The sequence below is a fragment of the Harpegnathos saltator genome, unplaced genomic scaffold (genome assembly GCF_003227715.2).
Source record: "Harpegnathos saltator strain DR-91 unplaced genomic scaffold, Hsal_v8.6 scaffold526, whole genome shotgun sequence".
NCBI classification, from domain to species: Eukaryota; Metazoa; Arthropoda; class Insecta; order Hymenoptera; family Formicidae; genus Harpegnathos; species Harpegnathos saltator.
Window position 1 is genome coordinate 61518 of NW_020230345.1, and position 18327 is coordinate 79844.

The window sequence follows — 18327 nt, forward strand, 5'->3', positions numbered from 1 at the left end:
AGAATCTGAAGATTGTCTTTCTCTCTCTCTCTCTTTATATATATATACTAGCTTGTATAGCGCATCCTAAGGAAATCGGAACGAAATTCTAAGAGCGGTTTGACAAACTAAACGTAGATAATACACTATTCGGATTATAATGAATGATCCTTACGTAAGGCAGTTACGAACCGACATGAATGAAAATTACAGCGTGATGCTATTGTATCTGTTAAATAATTCGACTTGGCATATGATGAAACGTCACTGGTTCACTCGCGTAACAATGTTCCTAAGGCTTAGATCGCGATTGTATTTCACTTGCGCGAAACGCGGTGTATGTGAGTGTTGTGCCTTAAAATATTGTATACTTACTATTTATTTCAGTAGCTCAGACTTTTGCAGAGAAATCTCAAAGAACAGGCTTTTTATTCCAGAATACTCGCAGTACTGTTGGGACCACTCCAGCCACGGCACAACTCGAGCGGGGAGTCGACTTATCCGCACACTTTGAGTATTATAAAACACCGTGGATGTTCTGGCAAGTTTCCTAAGAAATCTTCCAGATTTTAAATAGCACAAGGCAAAGGCTCTGAAGGAGCGTAGGAAAAGGCTCTTATGCGAGACGACCGTTGTCCGTGGTGGCACGGTCGCTCAGAGACACTTTTCCTCTTTGCGTCAAATTAACAAAGATGTCTTCGAGGCACGTCTGTACTGTATGAACTTCCGATGTCGACTCTGCGGTGGGAGCTGCTCCCGGGGCCTGGTTCGGTCCGGACAATGGAACTCAAGAGTGGGGTAGGCTATATGGTAGGAGTAATGGGATTATACGAGAGGGATCCAGAGTAGGAGCGTTCAAGGTTTTTCAGAGTGGGACTGAGTGGCGTGATGCTGACGGGGCGTCGAGACACCTCGGCGCGCCGCCGGATGTGATAAGGAGCGTGGTCAACAGGATGCCCTATGTTACGTGATATAGGCTCAGGTTACTCGGGGATTCCAGAGCACCCTCGGTGGCCCGGCTGCGTGCGTGCCTTATCTTTGAGACTTCCTGTCGCCAGTCTGACTTATTAATTTATACGTGCGCGTAATTATTTATGCCTTATAATATTATATTATTATAATAAAAATGGTTAATATTATATATGTGTGTTTCTTAAGGTTATAATATACGCCTAATTTAGTATTATATGAATAGTGTAATAGAAAGTTATAATGTTAATTAGTTATGATTTTTATAAAGACAATATGCATGTGTTATAATAAAAGAGATATTTGTTATTAAAGTTTAAATGTGGTTGTTAAGGATTATTACAAGAAATGTATATTGTTAACAGTGGGTTTTAGAGTGTAGAGATTTATAATATTGTTAACTGGAAAAATAGGATTTCTTATTACAGGGATCCTTATTATTACTGTTGTTAAATTAATGTTTCTCGGCAAGGCTGAGTTCTACCATAGGGCTCTCTACTTACGTATGTCGGTAAGGTAGACCCCTTGGGTAGGTTTCGCTATTATTGGCATCGGTAATTAATTAACAATTGTTATAAACGGTTCTTATGTATAAATTACCGACTTTTAGACCTTATAGAAGCTTATGGTAATAGAAGATTCGATGAACAATTAATTTTTATTATTAGTGATGAGTTCAAGCCGTTGTACTGTACGAACGAATTTAAAAGAGTGCAGTATTTAAAAGGAGCTTGAACGTGGACAGAAGGCTTAAATTAAATTAAATAAAGTATTTAAACATGACCAAGGCAGAAATGATGGATTCCAAGCTAAATAGAGTATTCAAGCGACCCCTGAACTTAAATAAATGAAGTTTATTAAATTTTAAGTAAGAATTACCAAATTTTGAGAATGTACTGTCAGAAGGATTCTCTGTTTGTGGGCAAGAATTAATTGGTTTCGTTTGGCATTATTTCCTTTTGTAATTAATATTCTGAGGTTTTGACATTTGCTTATGTTTCACTAAAATGTTCTCTATGTACGTAGGTGTTAAAAATATTTTAAATTGACTTTTCTTAATTTTCACGGAAGGTACGCATTACTGGCGTCCCAATAGTCCCTACGTATGAATTTTAAAATTTTCTGAAGTCTATTGGTAAGTAACATTGTTGGTTTCTTATTAATTGTTAATGTTTTCAAAATGTTAATATGGTCGTTAAATAGAGGTCTTTTAACGCTACTGTTAGCAATTAAGATTTTTCTTCTAGGCCTTATAGTTACTGAGAAAAACATGCCTTTTCCTGATTGGTCGAGACATTCAAATAGCCGTAACTTCTAAACTATCGATTTTACAGAAATTTTATTAGGATATAATTTGTAATACTTTGAAGGGGCCTTAAATCGCACCGCGCGATTTTCTAAAATTATTATTATTTTAAAAGATATGAACTTTTGTCGATAAATTTTAATAGTAACAATTACCTTTTATGGTTGAATCTACCTATATGTCTCGCTGGCCTTTTAATGTAGAGGCGAAAAAATGATATGGTGGAGAGAACGTCGCAGGACGTTATATAAGCACCAAGCTGCGACTGATGATCGACGACACGGGCGACGCGACGGCCGCGAACGACCGAATCAGCGCGTATCGTTATGACGACGGGACGAGAACCGATGACCACGGCGTCGCGGTGGACGACACGCCCTCGGTGTGGCTGCGACTGTCCGAGCGCGACGACGAGGTGTCGGGTCGCGTTGGCGAGAGAGTCGTGACGAGTCGATTCGCGACTCTGCGCTCGCGGGTCTCGTGCGAGTACGATCTGCGCGACTGCGTCACACTGCTGATCGCGCGATCGTACGTCGCGCTCGTAAGGGCGCTCGAGGTGAGCGCGTCCGCTGGCAAGGGACTCGCTGTCTGTGCGACGAGGTGGCGCGATCGCGCGCCGAACGCCACGCTCTGCGCGACAAAGTGGCGCGATCGCGCGAAGCCGCGAACGCGGAGGATCGCGAGATATCGACGAAGCGCGACAAAGCACGTGAATTGCGTGCCGTCAACGAGGTGCTGAACGCACGCGTTTGATTGGAGCGAGAACGCGTGGCGAATCGAACGAATCTGATCATAAGCGAGATCGTCGACGGTATGCGGGAGGTGGCCGATTTCGCGGAACGTAGTAGACAGCGTAAACTCGCGGAGCTTCGGGCCTCCCGGCAGCGACTCGTGGCGGCGCGCGACGACACGCTGAAATCGATGTCCCGGACGCTTCGCGCGATGGACATGACCAACGCGGGAGCGTACGATTCGGACGCGTCCGACGTCGCGTTGAGTGCGGAGTCGGATATGCGCGCCACGTTGGCGCGATGCGCGACCAGCGGAAAGCTCGTGCTGTTGACCGAGGGCGGAGTGGCTGACGTTGAAGCGACCTCTGCGTCGCGCGCGTCGACGGACGACAACGACGACCAAGAAAGCAAGGCCGCGGAACGCCTGGCCGTCGAGTTGCGCGCCACAGTGCCTCGATGCGATGCGCTGAAACGACCGCGCATTCACGAATTCGCCTCGGCTCTGGCAGAACAGACCGTCGCGCGAAGCAGACGCGAGACGCTTCTGCGCACGCGAGACGTGCTGACGTCTCGCGTGCGCGTTTACGCCGGGTTGCTGCGCCGTTACGCCCTGTGGTATTCCTGCGTCATCGACATGGACCGGTACGAGAGCGTGGTTCCGTATTGAATCCGAGAGCGACATCAGCCGTTGACGTCGACGGGTGTCACGACCATCGCCAATTGGTCGCGCGAGCTCGGTCGAGACGCTTACGACGCGATCGTGCGTTCGGTGACGCGTCGAAGACCGCGAGCGACGAGAGCCGGGAACGGGTCGGCGTGCGACTGCGGCGACGCGTTCGCCGTGCTCAAAGATCTGGTCGAACTGAGGCACGCGACGGCGGTGACGACGAATACCGAAAGCGCTGTCGTTACGTCGAGATCGACAACGCGACCGAGCTGTGGCGCGAGATCGTCGACTTCGAACGCACCACTCGAGTCGTCGAGATCGGCGATCGCGCGTGTGATCTCGACACGACGCGCAGGTTGTCGCTGTTCCCGAGCATGTCGCTGGCCGATCGCATTGGACTGCGCTTCGCCGTTTATTGCGCCTCGGCGCCATTCTCCTATCGCCCGCCCACCGTCGAGACTCTGTGAATCGTGGAGTCCTCGGTTCGAACGCACGAGGCGTGCTGACGCGGGTCCGTCGACGCGAACTGATCTCGAGCATTTCCAGTCGCGCGCGATCGCGGCACCTGTTCCCTCGCGACCGGAACCGCGCGTCGCGATCCATTCGTGAGCGGATCCCATTTTCGCGCGAGTCGCGAGCGGATCCTACTTTCGCGCGAGGTGCGAAAAATAGGTGCCGTCTCGAGGATTTTCGATGGATCCTAATGACCGTCAAAGAAACTCGAATCACCGTGTTTTCGCTCGATTTGACGAAAACAGAGGTGGCACGCGGATCCTCGAACGGAACCTAAAAACGCGCGATCGACCGAGCGATCGCGCGAAATAGGCATCCTATTTTCGCCGGAGCGACGTGCGCTCGCGCGAGAATATGATTCCTCGTTTACCGTGCGATCGCGCGAAATAGTTCGCGAAAGAGAGATAAAACGATCGAGCGCGCGAAACGAGACCCTAACATGGGCGCGAGCACGACCGTGCGCGTCCTGGTGATCATCGCGATCATCGTCGCACTCATCGTCGCATTGATCTACCTCGTCGGGCGGGCGAAGGTCCGGAGCAACGATCGACTGAAACAGCTGTTCAACAGCGAAACGTTGGACACGCTGCGCATCGGTGTCGGCGTTACAGCCGAAGAGATCAGTAAGTCTGTGGTCTCGGGACCCATGTCTGCGCTGTTGTTCCCTTCGAAGCGAACCTCGCGCGATTCGCCGTCGCGATGAACGCGTCGCGTGGCGCGACCACCTCTCGCGTTCCGTCCCCGTCGAGACTACCGCGTACGAGAGAGCGACCGACGAATTCGTTCGAGAGTACAACGAAGAGGCCCAATCGATCGTGGAATTGGAGCGCGCCGACAACACTGCAGCGGCCGACAAGCATGTGGCTCTCGGTACGATCGTGGTCCGATACGCCGCCACGTACGATCGATTCATCGTCGATCCGGCGCACAGACAGTTTCTGCGCAGCGGTGTCGCGCGCGTCGTCGCTTGGACGACGCGCGCAACACCGGCGACTCCGCGGACGCCGACGCCGATCCGCATGTGCACACCGATGGACTGTATAAGGAACAGCACGCGCTGTTGCTGAACGCCTATTTCGTGATCAACGACGAGCCGGAGAGCGCCCTGTTGGCGGACGAGATGATGGAGCGACGACCGAGCACGCGGGCCGGTGCGAACGTGATTCTGTACGGACCATCGGGCACCGGTAAAACTGCGGCCGCTCGAGCAGTGGCCCGGTCGCTCGGTTCGACTCTGGCGTTCGTCAACGCGGAGAACCTGCTGTCGGCCTACCGCTTGGAGACCAAGAAAAAACTGCGCTCGCTGTACCGGAAGATGCGCGCTCTCGTTTGCATCACCGGTCGCAACGTGTTGCTGCTGCTGGACGCGGTGGACGGACTGGTGAAGAATCGTAGCGGTGCCGTGACCAGCGGCGAGTACAGTCTGCTCACGAGATTTCTCACGATTCTCGAACCGAACGACGGGACGGACAACTACGGCGTGTTCAGCATCTTCACGACCAACCGTCTAAGCAACCTGGACGACGCGTTTCGTCGTCGGTGCGCCGCCGTGTTCATGGGTTACGTGGGTTACGTGGGAGGCCACGGTGCGATTGTTCAACGCTTTTCTGCACTGACCGATTGACTATGCGACACGAGGCACTAGATTCGCCAGTCGGGACTACGAATCGGAGATTCGTCGAACATGTCGTCACTGGGTGCCCGGAGACTTCACGCGCTTCAAACGCACGATCGGGGAACCGTCGCGCTTGCGTCGTTACTTCGAACGATCCGACACCACGTACGAGGACTTTGTGACCGAACGCCTGGCGACGCCGTCGATGACGGTCGCGACGATCGAGAGATAAGCGTGACTCTGCTGTTGCTATCATATACCGAGATATTGGCGCACGCGGCGCGTTACGAACCGGTGACACCGCTTGACAAATACGGCGAGTACGATCCGCCGCCGGCGCGACGGGACGGGAACGATGATGAGGATGGGTGAACCAGTAGCAGGAAATAATAAACGACTCGTCGTGGATACTGACGCGTACGTGCATTGTTTAATCGACCTCTTTCCTTCAGGTGAATGTGCATACAAGTGCATATACGTGCGTGCGTCACGAAAAACGCAAAAAGATACGGCGCGCGAACGCGCGCTCGATCATCGAGGTATGTGCGACGCGACGCGAGAGCCGCCGCTACGAAGCGACCGTAGCGGTAGTCCGGATGAGATTCGTTTCGTGTATATTTCTCAGATCGAGCACCCCGGATCGAGTTCGGACGTTCGAAACGTTCTCGGCCGAATCGCGGGACTCGGCGACAGGGTTGAACCGCAAGCCGCGCGGACACTCGACGATCCTCAATTTCGCTCCGCATAACTCGTTCGAACATCGACGATTCCGTAACGGCGACGGTCGTCTTCGGGCGGTTCTCGCGATGGTCGTTGGTCGGTCGTCGCGAAAAACGGTCGTCGCGTCGAACCGCGGACGAGGGACGCGGCTGTCGATAGCGACGATCCTTCGCGGTAGCGACTGACAGACATCCGGCCAATGGCGAATCGTACACCGTGGCGTTTGTTCCTTCGAGCGTGTGTCGACCGGCATCTGGCGCGTACGTACGATCGAGAGTCGACGATTTTCTGTCTCGTCGCGTACGCTCCGGGCTCTACGCGACGCCCGGATATCGCGATCGCCGGACGACGACGTCCTCAATGAACCATCCGTGCTATCGTTGCTCCGCGCTGTGATGGAGAATCTGGTCGCGCGAGCGAGTGTTGGCGCGAACGCGCCGGTCACTTGCCGAACGTGATATTTCACACGTGACGCGACGGCGAGACGAACGATCGCGGTGGCGCGTACGACGCGATCGGCACCATCGCTGCAGACTCGGCGCTTGGCGCCAGAAGGCGCCGCGCGTACACCGCGATCACGAGCGCCAGGATAAACAGCGCACCGCCGAACAATCATGGCAGATTGCTCGCGCTGGTGACTAAACTGTTCTTCGCTATCCTCGCGATCGACGCGCCCGCTCCGACGGCATTGTCCACCGTGGACCCTACGAATTTCTGCAGCGCATCCAAAGCGTCCATTTTCTCGCAGAGTACGTAAGCGTTATCGGCCAATTTCTCCTTGTTCACCCAATCGACGTTGCGCGGGTCGGTCTCAGTCGCAGTGCACGCAATACGGCGCTTTATGCTCCGCGGCCGCGCGATCGCACTCGTTCTCGCGGACTCGCATCTTCTTCCATAGGTTGGCGTCGCGACACGCGGTTGCGAGTGGCTTTGTCGCGAGAGAGCGCCAATTCGCGCGATCGTATTCCACCGCGAGCGACACGGGACAGGAACAGCCCGTGACTCGCCAATTGCTCACGCCGTTGGTGAGATCTCGCGTGTACACGGAACATCCCGTGTTCGCGGCTGCGTGCTCGACGACCACGCGCGCCAGATACCACAATCCGACGCCGGCCGAGATCAACGAGACGCCCAGATATAGAATCATATTAGTTCGCGACGTTTTGCTGAGAAGCGCGTTGGCTCGATTTAGAGTCGTCGGATCGGAGCGAATCACGCGCTCCAGTGTCTCGACGCTCTCGATTCGCTCGGTTCGCGCGACAAGGTTTCGCTCGATCAGCGTTTCGCGATGGCGCGTCAGGTACTCGGCGCGATGAGTGATATTTGTGTCGGGAAAATGAATCGACGCCACTTCGTCCAGATGTCGGAAGAAGGAGCTTCGAACGGCGGGTGACAACGCGGCGCCGGTCGCCGTCTCGAACGCCTTGACCGATTTGGCGGTGCGCAGCATCGCCATGAACTCGCGGGCTTCCACGCGACCGCCGAGCATCACCAGTTCCACCCCGTTTTCGGCGACTCGTTCAGTCGTTGACAGCGACGAGAAGCGCGCGGCGAGGGATCGCACGCGCTTTCCCAGTGTCGACAGCGTGATGTTCCAATGAGTAACCTTCACCGCGAAGGAAACGCCCACCGCGTGAAACGCGCGAGTCGCGTTCGCTATGAAATGGCGCAGAGCCGTACCTACGCATGACATGATGCTCTCAACGCACCATACGGATACGGATTGGGAGAAGGTCGAGAGAACGAGCGGACGATCGAACGACGAAACAGTGTCACGTTTTTTCCTCTCTCTTTATTCCCATTTGTCGTACACGCGCACACTCCGGTCTCGAATTTTTTCGCCAGTAGCGCATTTATCAATCCGAAACGCCGATGTCGCCGGTTCCTCTACCACGGACGATTCGTCGGTCGCGACGGACGTCGCCATCGGTCGTTTTCGTTCTCGTCCGATGTCGAGAATTGAGGGTCGCTGCGTTTCTCGGGGTCTCGCTCTTCGAAACGATCATCCTCGAGATGCGGATATTCGGTCGATTGAATCGCGATGTCCTCGGTAAGCGATGCGATCGTCGCGTCTTCGAGCCACGATGACGTCTGGGCTCGGGAGCGCGACGCGTCTTCGCACGACGCGAGCACGTAATCGCCCGTCGTCGTCGCGGCGACGCGAGGTCGCGACCGTTGACATGACTCGCGATCGCCTCCCGAGACAACGCTCGCGTCGTCCACGATCATCGCGACGCGTCATCGTCAAGCGGACGACGATTCTCGCTTCCCTCGAGGACGATTCGCGACCGCGCGAGATTCCTTTTTCTCCGTGGAGATGATCGCCTGTTCGAGAAGGCGCGACAGCAAGACGGTGTCGTCGGTGTCGTCGTTCTCGCCCGGTGGCTTCGTCGCGACGTCGACCTCAGTGGCGTCGATCGCGTCGTCGCGAGGAGCGACCTCGACGCGAGTCATCGCGGCGCCGATCGCGATCGACCCGGTCACGCGCGTCTCGCGTTCCGGCGACGCGGGATTGCGACGATCGCAGTCGTCGGTCGATGAGACTCGCGACTCGATATCGGCGACGACGTAGTCGACGGACGGTCGTCGCGACGACGCGATCGTCAACGCGTCCGCGTCGCGTTCGTTCGCGACGCTGTCGAATCAAAGTTTGTCGACGGTTGGAGGAGCGATCGACATCGTCGCGCGTCCCGCCGCGACCGTCGTTCGCGACGCCATCGTCATTGCGTTCAGTTCTCGCGTCGAACGAACGCGCGGCGACTCGCTCGCCTCGCTCGTCGTTCACGGCGATTGCGGCTCGATTCTCGCTCGCGCCGGAATCGCCGCGACGATGGAACGAACGCGTTGGCGCATTCGCGGTGTCGTCGACCGCTCTCTTTCTTTTGACGAACATGTCCACGTACGTGTTGACGGCGTCCATATCATTCTACTCGTACACCGGCGCGTCTCTGAACAGTCGCGAGTCATTACCCACATATTCGCGCAGCGCCTCCAGCACGACCGAGCGCATCAGGCGAAAGTACGGGTTCTCGCAGGAGTCACCGCTCGCACTCGCGTCGTACGTTTCGCAATTCCGTCGAATGTCGTTGAACACGTCCTCTATAGTGATGTAAACGGCGCGCACTCCTCTGTCCAGCGGAACGAGTTTGGACGCGGTGGACGCCATTACGCCGGTGCCCAATTGAACGGCGTACCGGTAGAACGTCAGTCGCGTCAACAACTGCACGAACATATTGAACACCATGTTCATTTCGCAGCACGCGATCACTGTCGCGCAGCAGCGTTTTGTACATGTCACGCAGTACCGCGAATATGCGTTTGTCGTGACATCGCAGCATATCGATCGATGCCGTTTGTACGTAGCGCACAGCGTCCATGATCGGCGATCTATCGCTGGCGTACGGATTAGTCGCCCGAAATGCGGCGGTCGCCGCATCGATCAGCGACGACGATCGTGGCGGGGTGTTCTCTCTCGTTCGTTCGGACTCCGAAACACCCTTCTCGTGCGCATCGTCGCGAGCAATGGCTTCCGCGACGCCGCATTCGTCGTTGTCTCGCGGCAGTGGAAAGGTTCGCGGTGTCAGATTGTGCAGGTGTTCCACGATGTTTCGCTTCGCCGCGCACGAACGGGGTGTGCTGAACTCTAACGTAGCGGCGCGAAATCACGCGGTCGGAATAATACGCTCCTGTATTAAGAGAACGAGGTTGGCGAAAAAAGAGCATGGTGGAATCGAACGCGTCGTCTTCGTCGTCATCGTCGTCTCTCTTCAACGCGGACGAATCGTCGCGGGCGACTCGTCGTCGCGATGAGCGTAGTTATCGCGAGTACTCTCGAAGCGCCAAGGGCGTTGCTCGCGATCATGAAATCCCAATGACGACGTCGCTCCTCGTCGAGAACGCCGTCGTCAAACCGATGTTTCGAGCGACGACCAGAAATGGCGTTTGTGGTGGCGCGTATTGCATGTTGCGATTCTCGTCGCGATCGGCTACGTCGTCGTGTACAGCATCACGCAGGCCTCTTGCAGGTACAGTGATACCTGCCGTTTTGAACGAGGAGTTCGCCAAACGACCGTTCATGCACGATATCCGGTACTTCGTGGTGTCCGCGGAGAAGCAGACATCGTTGACGACGACGACAGAGCGGGATGAACGTCGCGAACGTCGTTTCTCCGCGGAAACCGTTGCTCCAGACGCGTAAAGTACAACACCGCGACTTTCGCCGATTCGACGAAATGCAGCAGTTGTTTGTAATCGATTCCTCGAGACAATGGCGATTCGTCGAGCGGCTCGTACGAGATCGAACGACCGTCAGAGACGAATCTGGCGATCGCGTTGTCGAGAACGTTCATCGTTGCGCGCTACAGAGCCGACGAAACGGAAGACTGACGAGGAGTGCGCGCCGAGACAACGGAAGAAAGAATTCTCACGAGCATTGTTTTCCGTCGGATCGTTGGAGGCACCGACGATCTGTGTTTCTTTTTCTTCTGTACGGTCGAATGAATGAGAAATAAATTCGACGTCGCTGTCGTTTCGTCACTGAGCCGAATTGTTTGATTCGCCGGAAACCAGCACCGTCCTGTTCAATCCCGTGTTCTCGCGGTTCACCTTCGAGGTGATGCAGAATCCATCCTGACAGTTTTGACTCTTGTCGTACTGTACCAACGTTCTCTTGCACACGTCGGTGTACAGCATCGGCATTGTCGCCATCGCGCCAACGGTCGACAGATTCTCGGTCCTGGTGGTACCGTGGGGCATAGGTTGTCGCTGTACGCGAAATGTCCGCTCATCCATACGCCGTAGGTAGCCGGTGCCGAGTGAAATCGATTGTCCTCCATACGACTGTACGATTCGGATAACAAGCGAACGATCATTTGCGTGAGAGTGGTGCACTTGGACACCGGGACGCCTTGCATCTCGCGAGTACGATCAGACACGTGAAACACGTACAGCTCGGTCAGAGTTTGTCGAAGTATCTAACTGTAGTACTCGTTCCACACGTTCCAATGCATGATCAATTGATTGTCGAACAACTGATCGTCTCACGACGATCGCAGCGGTTGTGCAAAGCTCGAGTGAATCGTGATCAACTGGTGTAAAAATTTCACGTGCCATCGAGTAGATCTTCTCCCAATTGGGCGTGTGATCGACACCAGATATCGTTTCAAATTCGACAGATTGATGTCGCGCACGGTGGGTTCGCGCTCGAACAATTCGGAAGGACGGGAAACACGCGGTCATGCGATCGTCGACCAGTCTGAGATCCACCACGTAGCAGTAACTCTAGCCAAACGACGGCTTCACCCTTCGCGTTCAACGTGTAAATCGCGTCGTTGAGGAACGTCAGATTGAAGATGGCTCGCAGATGAAACGCGCAGAAACCGTTCATCACGGCCGTCGAGCCATGACAGAGGCGCGAACAAGCAACAGCCGCGTCCGGTTCTCGCCGCGTTCTTCTTGCACAGATCTACGTCCGACCAAACGAGCNCCGCATCACCAGAGCGCTACGTACGATGTCGCTTTCGTGCGAATCGCGATTCTTCGTTCCGTCGATACTGTTGGAATTCGCTGAAAAAGCATCTCTTCGCGACCGTGCTCGTTCGATCGTTCGTTCGTGAGAGAGAGAAAGAGAGAGAGAGAGAGAGAAGAATGGTTGTTTCGAGTCCGCGCATACGACGATACGTCGGTATCGCCGTCAAATCCCACGTATCGCTCAAAGATAACATTATAGATTCGGTGCATCGATAACGAAGAGAGTTATAAAACCGCGACATCGAGAACGGTTCAAATGTTCGAATCAGTCACTCGCTCGACAAGGTTGGAAGTCGGACCGAGGGAAAAAAATAATTCAACACGATGAATGTTTGTCAGTGTTCGACATACCAGCAGGTAAGTACATCGAACGATCGTACCTCTCGAGATCGATGTTCATACTCGACCGTGTTTTTTTCCGCAACGATAGCGAGCAAAGGCGATCGAGGAAACGTTCGCGTCGGACGCATTCGATCTATCCACGGATTCGAGCGACGACGACAAATCGACGCGAACGAGCGATGCTTCGCGAGACGATTCGACGGATCCTCTCGAGCGCAACGACGACGAAATGTTGATCGCTGATACAACATTGACGGAGTTTCTCGATGACGACGAAGCAACAGTCGCGGAGGAACGATCGATGCGGTCGATGGTGAGTACAAGGACGATCGTCGCGAATACAGTGCTCGTTTTTCGACAATTAACATTTGCGTTCCCTCTCCAGTTTTGCGATTGTCAAAGGTCGGCGAAGAATCTATCGAGTTCAATGAACGCGATACTCGGAATCATCACCGATCGACAACACGAACGTGACCATGTCGATGCTACGAATGCTCCCAGATACGGCCCTGAATCGTTGTCCATGAACACTTCGATCAAATCACTGTTAACACTGCGAATGCTCGATGATACGATCAACGAGTTCAACGGTCTGAACGTCATAACTCGAACGAACGATCGTTCCGCGTGCGAGTGTACAAACGTAACGACGGATTGATCGTGCGTTTAACGTATAAATAATAATAATAAAGATTTCTTTCGTACCAAAGTACGATAGTTCGTCATCATTGTCATCGTTTCCCTGAAACGCATTCGCATCCGCGCGAAAACGCATTTGCATCCGCGCGAGGACGTTCGAACAGATGTTGCCATGTGTATCGTATAGTTACACATGGCGACGAAACCGACAACCCTTCAACGACGGGCGAGCGTCGGTTGCTCACTGGGGCGCGCTGCGCTGGACGCTGGTACTTGTACACTTTCCTCCTACCACAGGCACAAAGAGGGCGTTAATTTCACCGTTCGAAGACACCGGGGTTGCGGGATTATCCTCGGTGTTTCGAGGTAACGCGATTGGCTGTAGAAGCAACCAATCGCAACATGTGTTGGTTGTGCCTGTGGTTGGGGGAAAGTGTACAAGTACCAGCGTCCAGCGCAGCGCGCCCCAGTGCGCAACCGACGCTCGCCCGACATCGAAGGGCTGTCAGTTTCGTCACCGTGTGTAACTATACGTTAAACGCGGCGACATCCGTTTGAACGTCCTCGCGCGGATGCGAATGCATTTCAGGGGAATGATGACAATGATGATGAACCATCGTACGAGAGGATAATTGCAAAAATGGCACAAAAAAGCTTTTCGATTCGTTTCTTTATTCTCAATACATCAAACGTACGAGCCAGCCACTGTGATGCTTGAACAATCGTACACACGGGCGTTTACGCTCGCGCGTGACAATATTCACGCTGTCGATCGCGTTGATCATCCCTTCGCGGGGCAGTTGCACGGTCAAGGGTCTTTTTCGCGCGAGTACGATCGGTTTCGGCGCGTCGTTATCGTCGTAGCATTCTCCATTCTTCGAACACGAACGATCGTCGATATTGCGTTCATTGAAGGAACGGTTATCGTCGTCGTCCTCGTTGCAGCAGCCCTCGTTATTCGAACACGAACGATTGTCGATATCACTTTCATCGGAGGAACGATTATCATCGTTATCCTGGTTGCAGCATCCCTCGTTATTCGAACACGAACGATCGCCGATGCCGCGTTCGTCGGAGGAACGCCTCTTGTCGTCATCCTCGTTGCAGCACCCCTCGTTATTCGAACAGGAACGATCGTCGATGCCGCGATCGTCGGATGAACGGTTCTCGTCGTTGTCCTCGTTGCAGCATTTCTCGTTATTCGAACTCGAGCGATCATCGATGCCGCGTTGTCGGGAGTCGACGGGCGAATGTTCTCCGAATGCGACTGCAACGAAACGGTCGATTGAGACAAGAGGTAAGAAAGGAGATAAACAAGAGGGAGAGAGAGAGCGAGAGAGAGATTTAACCTCACCGATGACGCGTCGTCACTCGACGCATCCGAGTCGTCTCGATCAGCCTCGTTCTCGTCGGACGAATAATAGACGTCGTTCGTGTCCAACGATTCGTCGTACTCCGACTCGTCGTAGGAATACTTATCGTCCATCTTTTACCGTCTCGTCGGATCGCGAAACGAATGCGTCGTGTGAACCAGCCTGGTTTCCATAGACGAGACGGCTCTCGTTAGCACGATCAAGCGAGCGCGTCTCTTCCTTGGGTGCGACTGAACGACCAAACTGTCGAACGTTGCGTTTTTATAGACCTCTTCTGGCGAGGCGATCGATCGCGCGTTTCGTGCCTCGTCGAACCTGGAACATTTTCGACCGCTGATAACACCGATCGTATCAAATAGAAGAATGTGGTGGGAGGGGTGAAGGATCGAAGACAGGAAAACTCTCGTTTAGCGAATCGTGAGAATCTTTATTTTTCGTACACTCGCGACGTACGTTTCATCGCGATCAATGCGCAATTTTTCACGTATTCTTGCTGCGTCCTGTTGACGCCCAAATCAATGTTATATATCGCGTGCTCGCGCAACTCGTGATTGTGCAGATCACGCCCGTTTCTAAAGAACGATCCGCACGTGTCGCACAGTTCGTAATGCGGACAATTGACGTTTCGGCCGACGCGTTGGAACGCCGACGACGTCGAACGTCCTCGCGCGCGTTTCTCGATGGTAGCGACCGTTCGCCCGCGACAGCAATGAGCCGCGTGATAATTCAAACCGTTCTGTTGAACGAACGATTCGCCGCAACGATCGCACGGATACAGATTAAATCGATAGTGCACTAGTATGTGTTGCAAGTAGTGAAACGTTTTGTCGAATACTCGGTGACACACGTGACACCGGAGAGTCGCAACGGCGTGTCCTCGGTCGTCGATCGTCGCGGACGAACCGCCCGTAGCGCCACGCGATCCACGCTCGACCGCGCCGTTAAGCGCTTGTCATGCTAGCAGCCAAGCCGCTCGAGCCAGCAATTTCTTGTGCATGTACGAGAGAAACGATGCGATCTCGCTCGCGCTCAACCGTCGCTCCTCCTTCGCCGTTTCGTACCTCGAGAGAGAATTTCTCGAACAATGCGTTCGTTCGTCGACGATTGCTCGCGTGGAGCGCAGCGTGAGGTCGCGCGTGTACTCGATCGCCACCACTGTGCACCGAGCGGTCAATCCATTCGCGTCTGGTGAACGATCGTACGTCGACACGTGAAGGCGTCCATCGTCGCTGTCGTACGCGAACGTCGAATCGGCCATGCTTATCAACCAGCGTCTGTACGCTCGAGTCAGTAGCACGATGCTGTTCAGTGTGACCGCTAGACTGCGATACACTTGCGTCAGTCATTGCGACGGCGCGATCTCGCTGGACGCGGGAGAGTCGAACGCGAGGTCGGCGCTCATTTCGATCGCGCATATCAACGCGCGCACCGCCGAGGCGACTCGTCGATTTTCGGTGTCGCGAGAAGCGGTCACGCGGTTTCTCTTTCTCACAGCACCTTAAGCTCCAGCAAGCGATTCAGCAGATCCACCAGTGTGATCGGCGGCATGTCGTCTCTCGATTCTCGGTCCGACAGCAGAGAGTCCAACGGCACGACAATTCGTTCGCCGCATTTCCCGAATCGTCTCGACGAGTCTTCGTTGCACAGAAACGAACCGAACAGCTCCAGACGACTGGTCGCCAGATAGCCGGTGGTCAACAGTTCTTGTCGCGATTGTTCGTCGCTGCTCTCGGACGGCAAACGCGGTTTCAACATCACCACCGAGCTCTCGTTCGGCTGGCATTTGATCGCGCCGCTGAACGTGTTGGTGAGAAAGTAGAATCCGTCGTGCGGACAATAGTACACGTACCAGTCCAACGGGCGAATGACGATCAGACCGTCGTTCGCGCGTCTGAACACCTCGGCCCGCAGCACGCTCGAGCCACTGACGGCCAGTGTTCTCTAGGCGATTTGTTACGCTCTCCACCACGAATTTTGGGCCGTCGACAGATACGTTCTCGAGGATATCACTCGTTCGTTGACGCCGTCGACCATTGTCTCGTTCAATGTCCGTTGACATTCCCGTAGACGCATCTCGTCGAACACCACGATTGTTCACGCGAAACGAATCACAGCGCACGCGACAACGATACAGCACGCAACGATCGCGAGCATCGTGCGACCGAGCAATCGAGAGTGGGTGTTTTCGCGGTTATTGTGACCGTCGGCATTGTCATCGGTCACGACGGAGCGACGGTACGTTGCCATCGCGAACAACGACGCGTGCGAAAGGAGCTCTCGTCTTAGCCCTTAATGTCGAGACCAGCGTTCGAAATCTGCCAGTTGTCGACGCGCGGAGAGTACGCTCGATTGTGTATCTGACGAGGTAATCGTTCAGCTGCAAAAGCAACTGTCGATCAGGTGGATCTCGACCGGTATCAATTCGTCGTCCGATCGTCGAGCCAAACGAACGATCGTCCCCGCGTGCGATTGTACAAACGTAACGACGGATGGATCGGACAATGGGAGGCGAAAGTGAATAACGTGCGAACGCGTGTAATATCCGTTTCACGAGTTTCTACTTCGCGGAATCATCGAGCATGTTTGCGCCGCGGCGTTTCGGTCTCGTCCGTTGCGCTCCTCGTCATCCTCCTCCTCCTCCGTACTAGCGAACGAACCGACGATCGCGTTGTCGAACATGGGGAAGCAGGATTGCTTGCTGACATCAGAGCTCCGTACACGGAGAATATAATTAGAGCGCCGCACAGAAACACCACGAAATTTTTGTTCTACGAGAGAATCAGCGCGAGTAACAGAACGATCGCCAATAGGCACATGATGTACGTGACGTATCGCATGTTCCATAGTACGGTTTTGCAGTCGAACCATGTACCTGACATCTTGGCCAATCCCGGGGCTAGAGTGCACCGCAGATTGTTGAACGTGTCGCGAACGTTCAGTCTGACGCCGTCGTCGTTCGCGCCGTTATAGCCACTGCCACTGACCATGTTCACGATTCCTCGTCTCTAACTCGACGCGAGCACGATTTTTTTCACGCGCTCTCCTTACTATTCCTCGGTTCGGAGCGATGACATCGCCGAGTCGCTTCCCGAGAAGCTTATCTTGTCGACGTCCTCGAGGAACATCGTACCGATTGCACCGTCGCGATCGGCCATTGGCTCTTGAAATCGATCGGCTAGATACAGCAGGAAGAATCGATCGTCGCGTTCGTTCGTAGCGGACGCGCGAACGAGCGCGGGCGAGGGAAGACCGAGCTCGCCGTCGATCACGATCGGGGACGGAGTCACGCGAACGGTCGTTCGCCGGAACGAGCGCCGGCTCGCAGCGGTCGTTCGGTCGAGAATTTGATCGCCGTTGTCGACACGAATCAGTCGCGTCGGCACTGAGGACGATCGACGTTCGGCGGGAACGAGTCGACAACCGTCCTCGGGGCCGTCGTCGCGTCGCGACTCGCCGTTCTCGCGATCCGCGTCCACGAGACCGACGAACGGTCTGTCGTCGAAATCCGCATTGTCCTATGTGATCTTACCGTCGATGCGCATCGGCAGTTGCATGCATAGAGGTCTCGCGCGTTGACCGTTCAGAACGTACAGATCGAACGTTTTCGCGACATTTGGCAGCAGTACGTCCTTGCCGAACTGTCGAGACGCTCCCGTGGCGACTGTCGATCGAGAAACTTCAGCAACGTGAATCTCCGTCGTCGAACCCAATCGAATCCGCGGATCGTAGGCCACCATTTAGGGCGCAAGTTACACCTTGATGGTCGGCGACACGTATAGGCCGATCGGGGTCACTATCACGCCCGGAACGGCCTGGTTCAGACGCATGGTTCGCGTGAAGCTGAGAGTGCAGGTGTCGTTCGTCTTGCGCCGATGCAGAACGAACGTGTTCGGCGGTGACGTCAGAACGAGGCCGTCTCCGTCCAAGCGCCACATCGGCACGCG

General features: G+C 54.5%; 1 protein-coding gene across 1 annotated transcript; it reads left to right on the forward strand.

The window, feature by feature from the left end:
- Positions 1-4604: 4604 nt before the first annotated feature.
- LOC112589496 (suppressor protein of bem1/bed5 double mutants-like) lies at positions 4605-5789 on the forward strand. The gene is made up of 3 exons (XM_025303017.1): positions 4605-4788; positions 4955-5115; positions 5211-5789. The coding sequence occupies exons 1-3, from the start codon at positions 4605-4607 to the stop codon at positions 5787-5789; spliced, it is 924 nt and encodes a 307-aa protein (XP_025158802.1).
- Positions 5790-18327: the final 12538 nt, after the last annotated feature.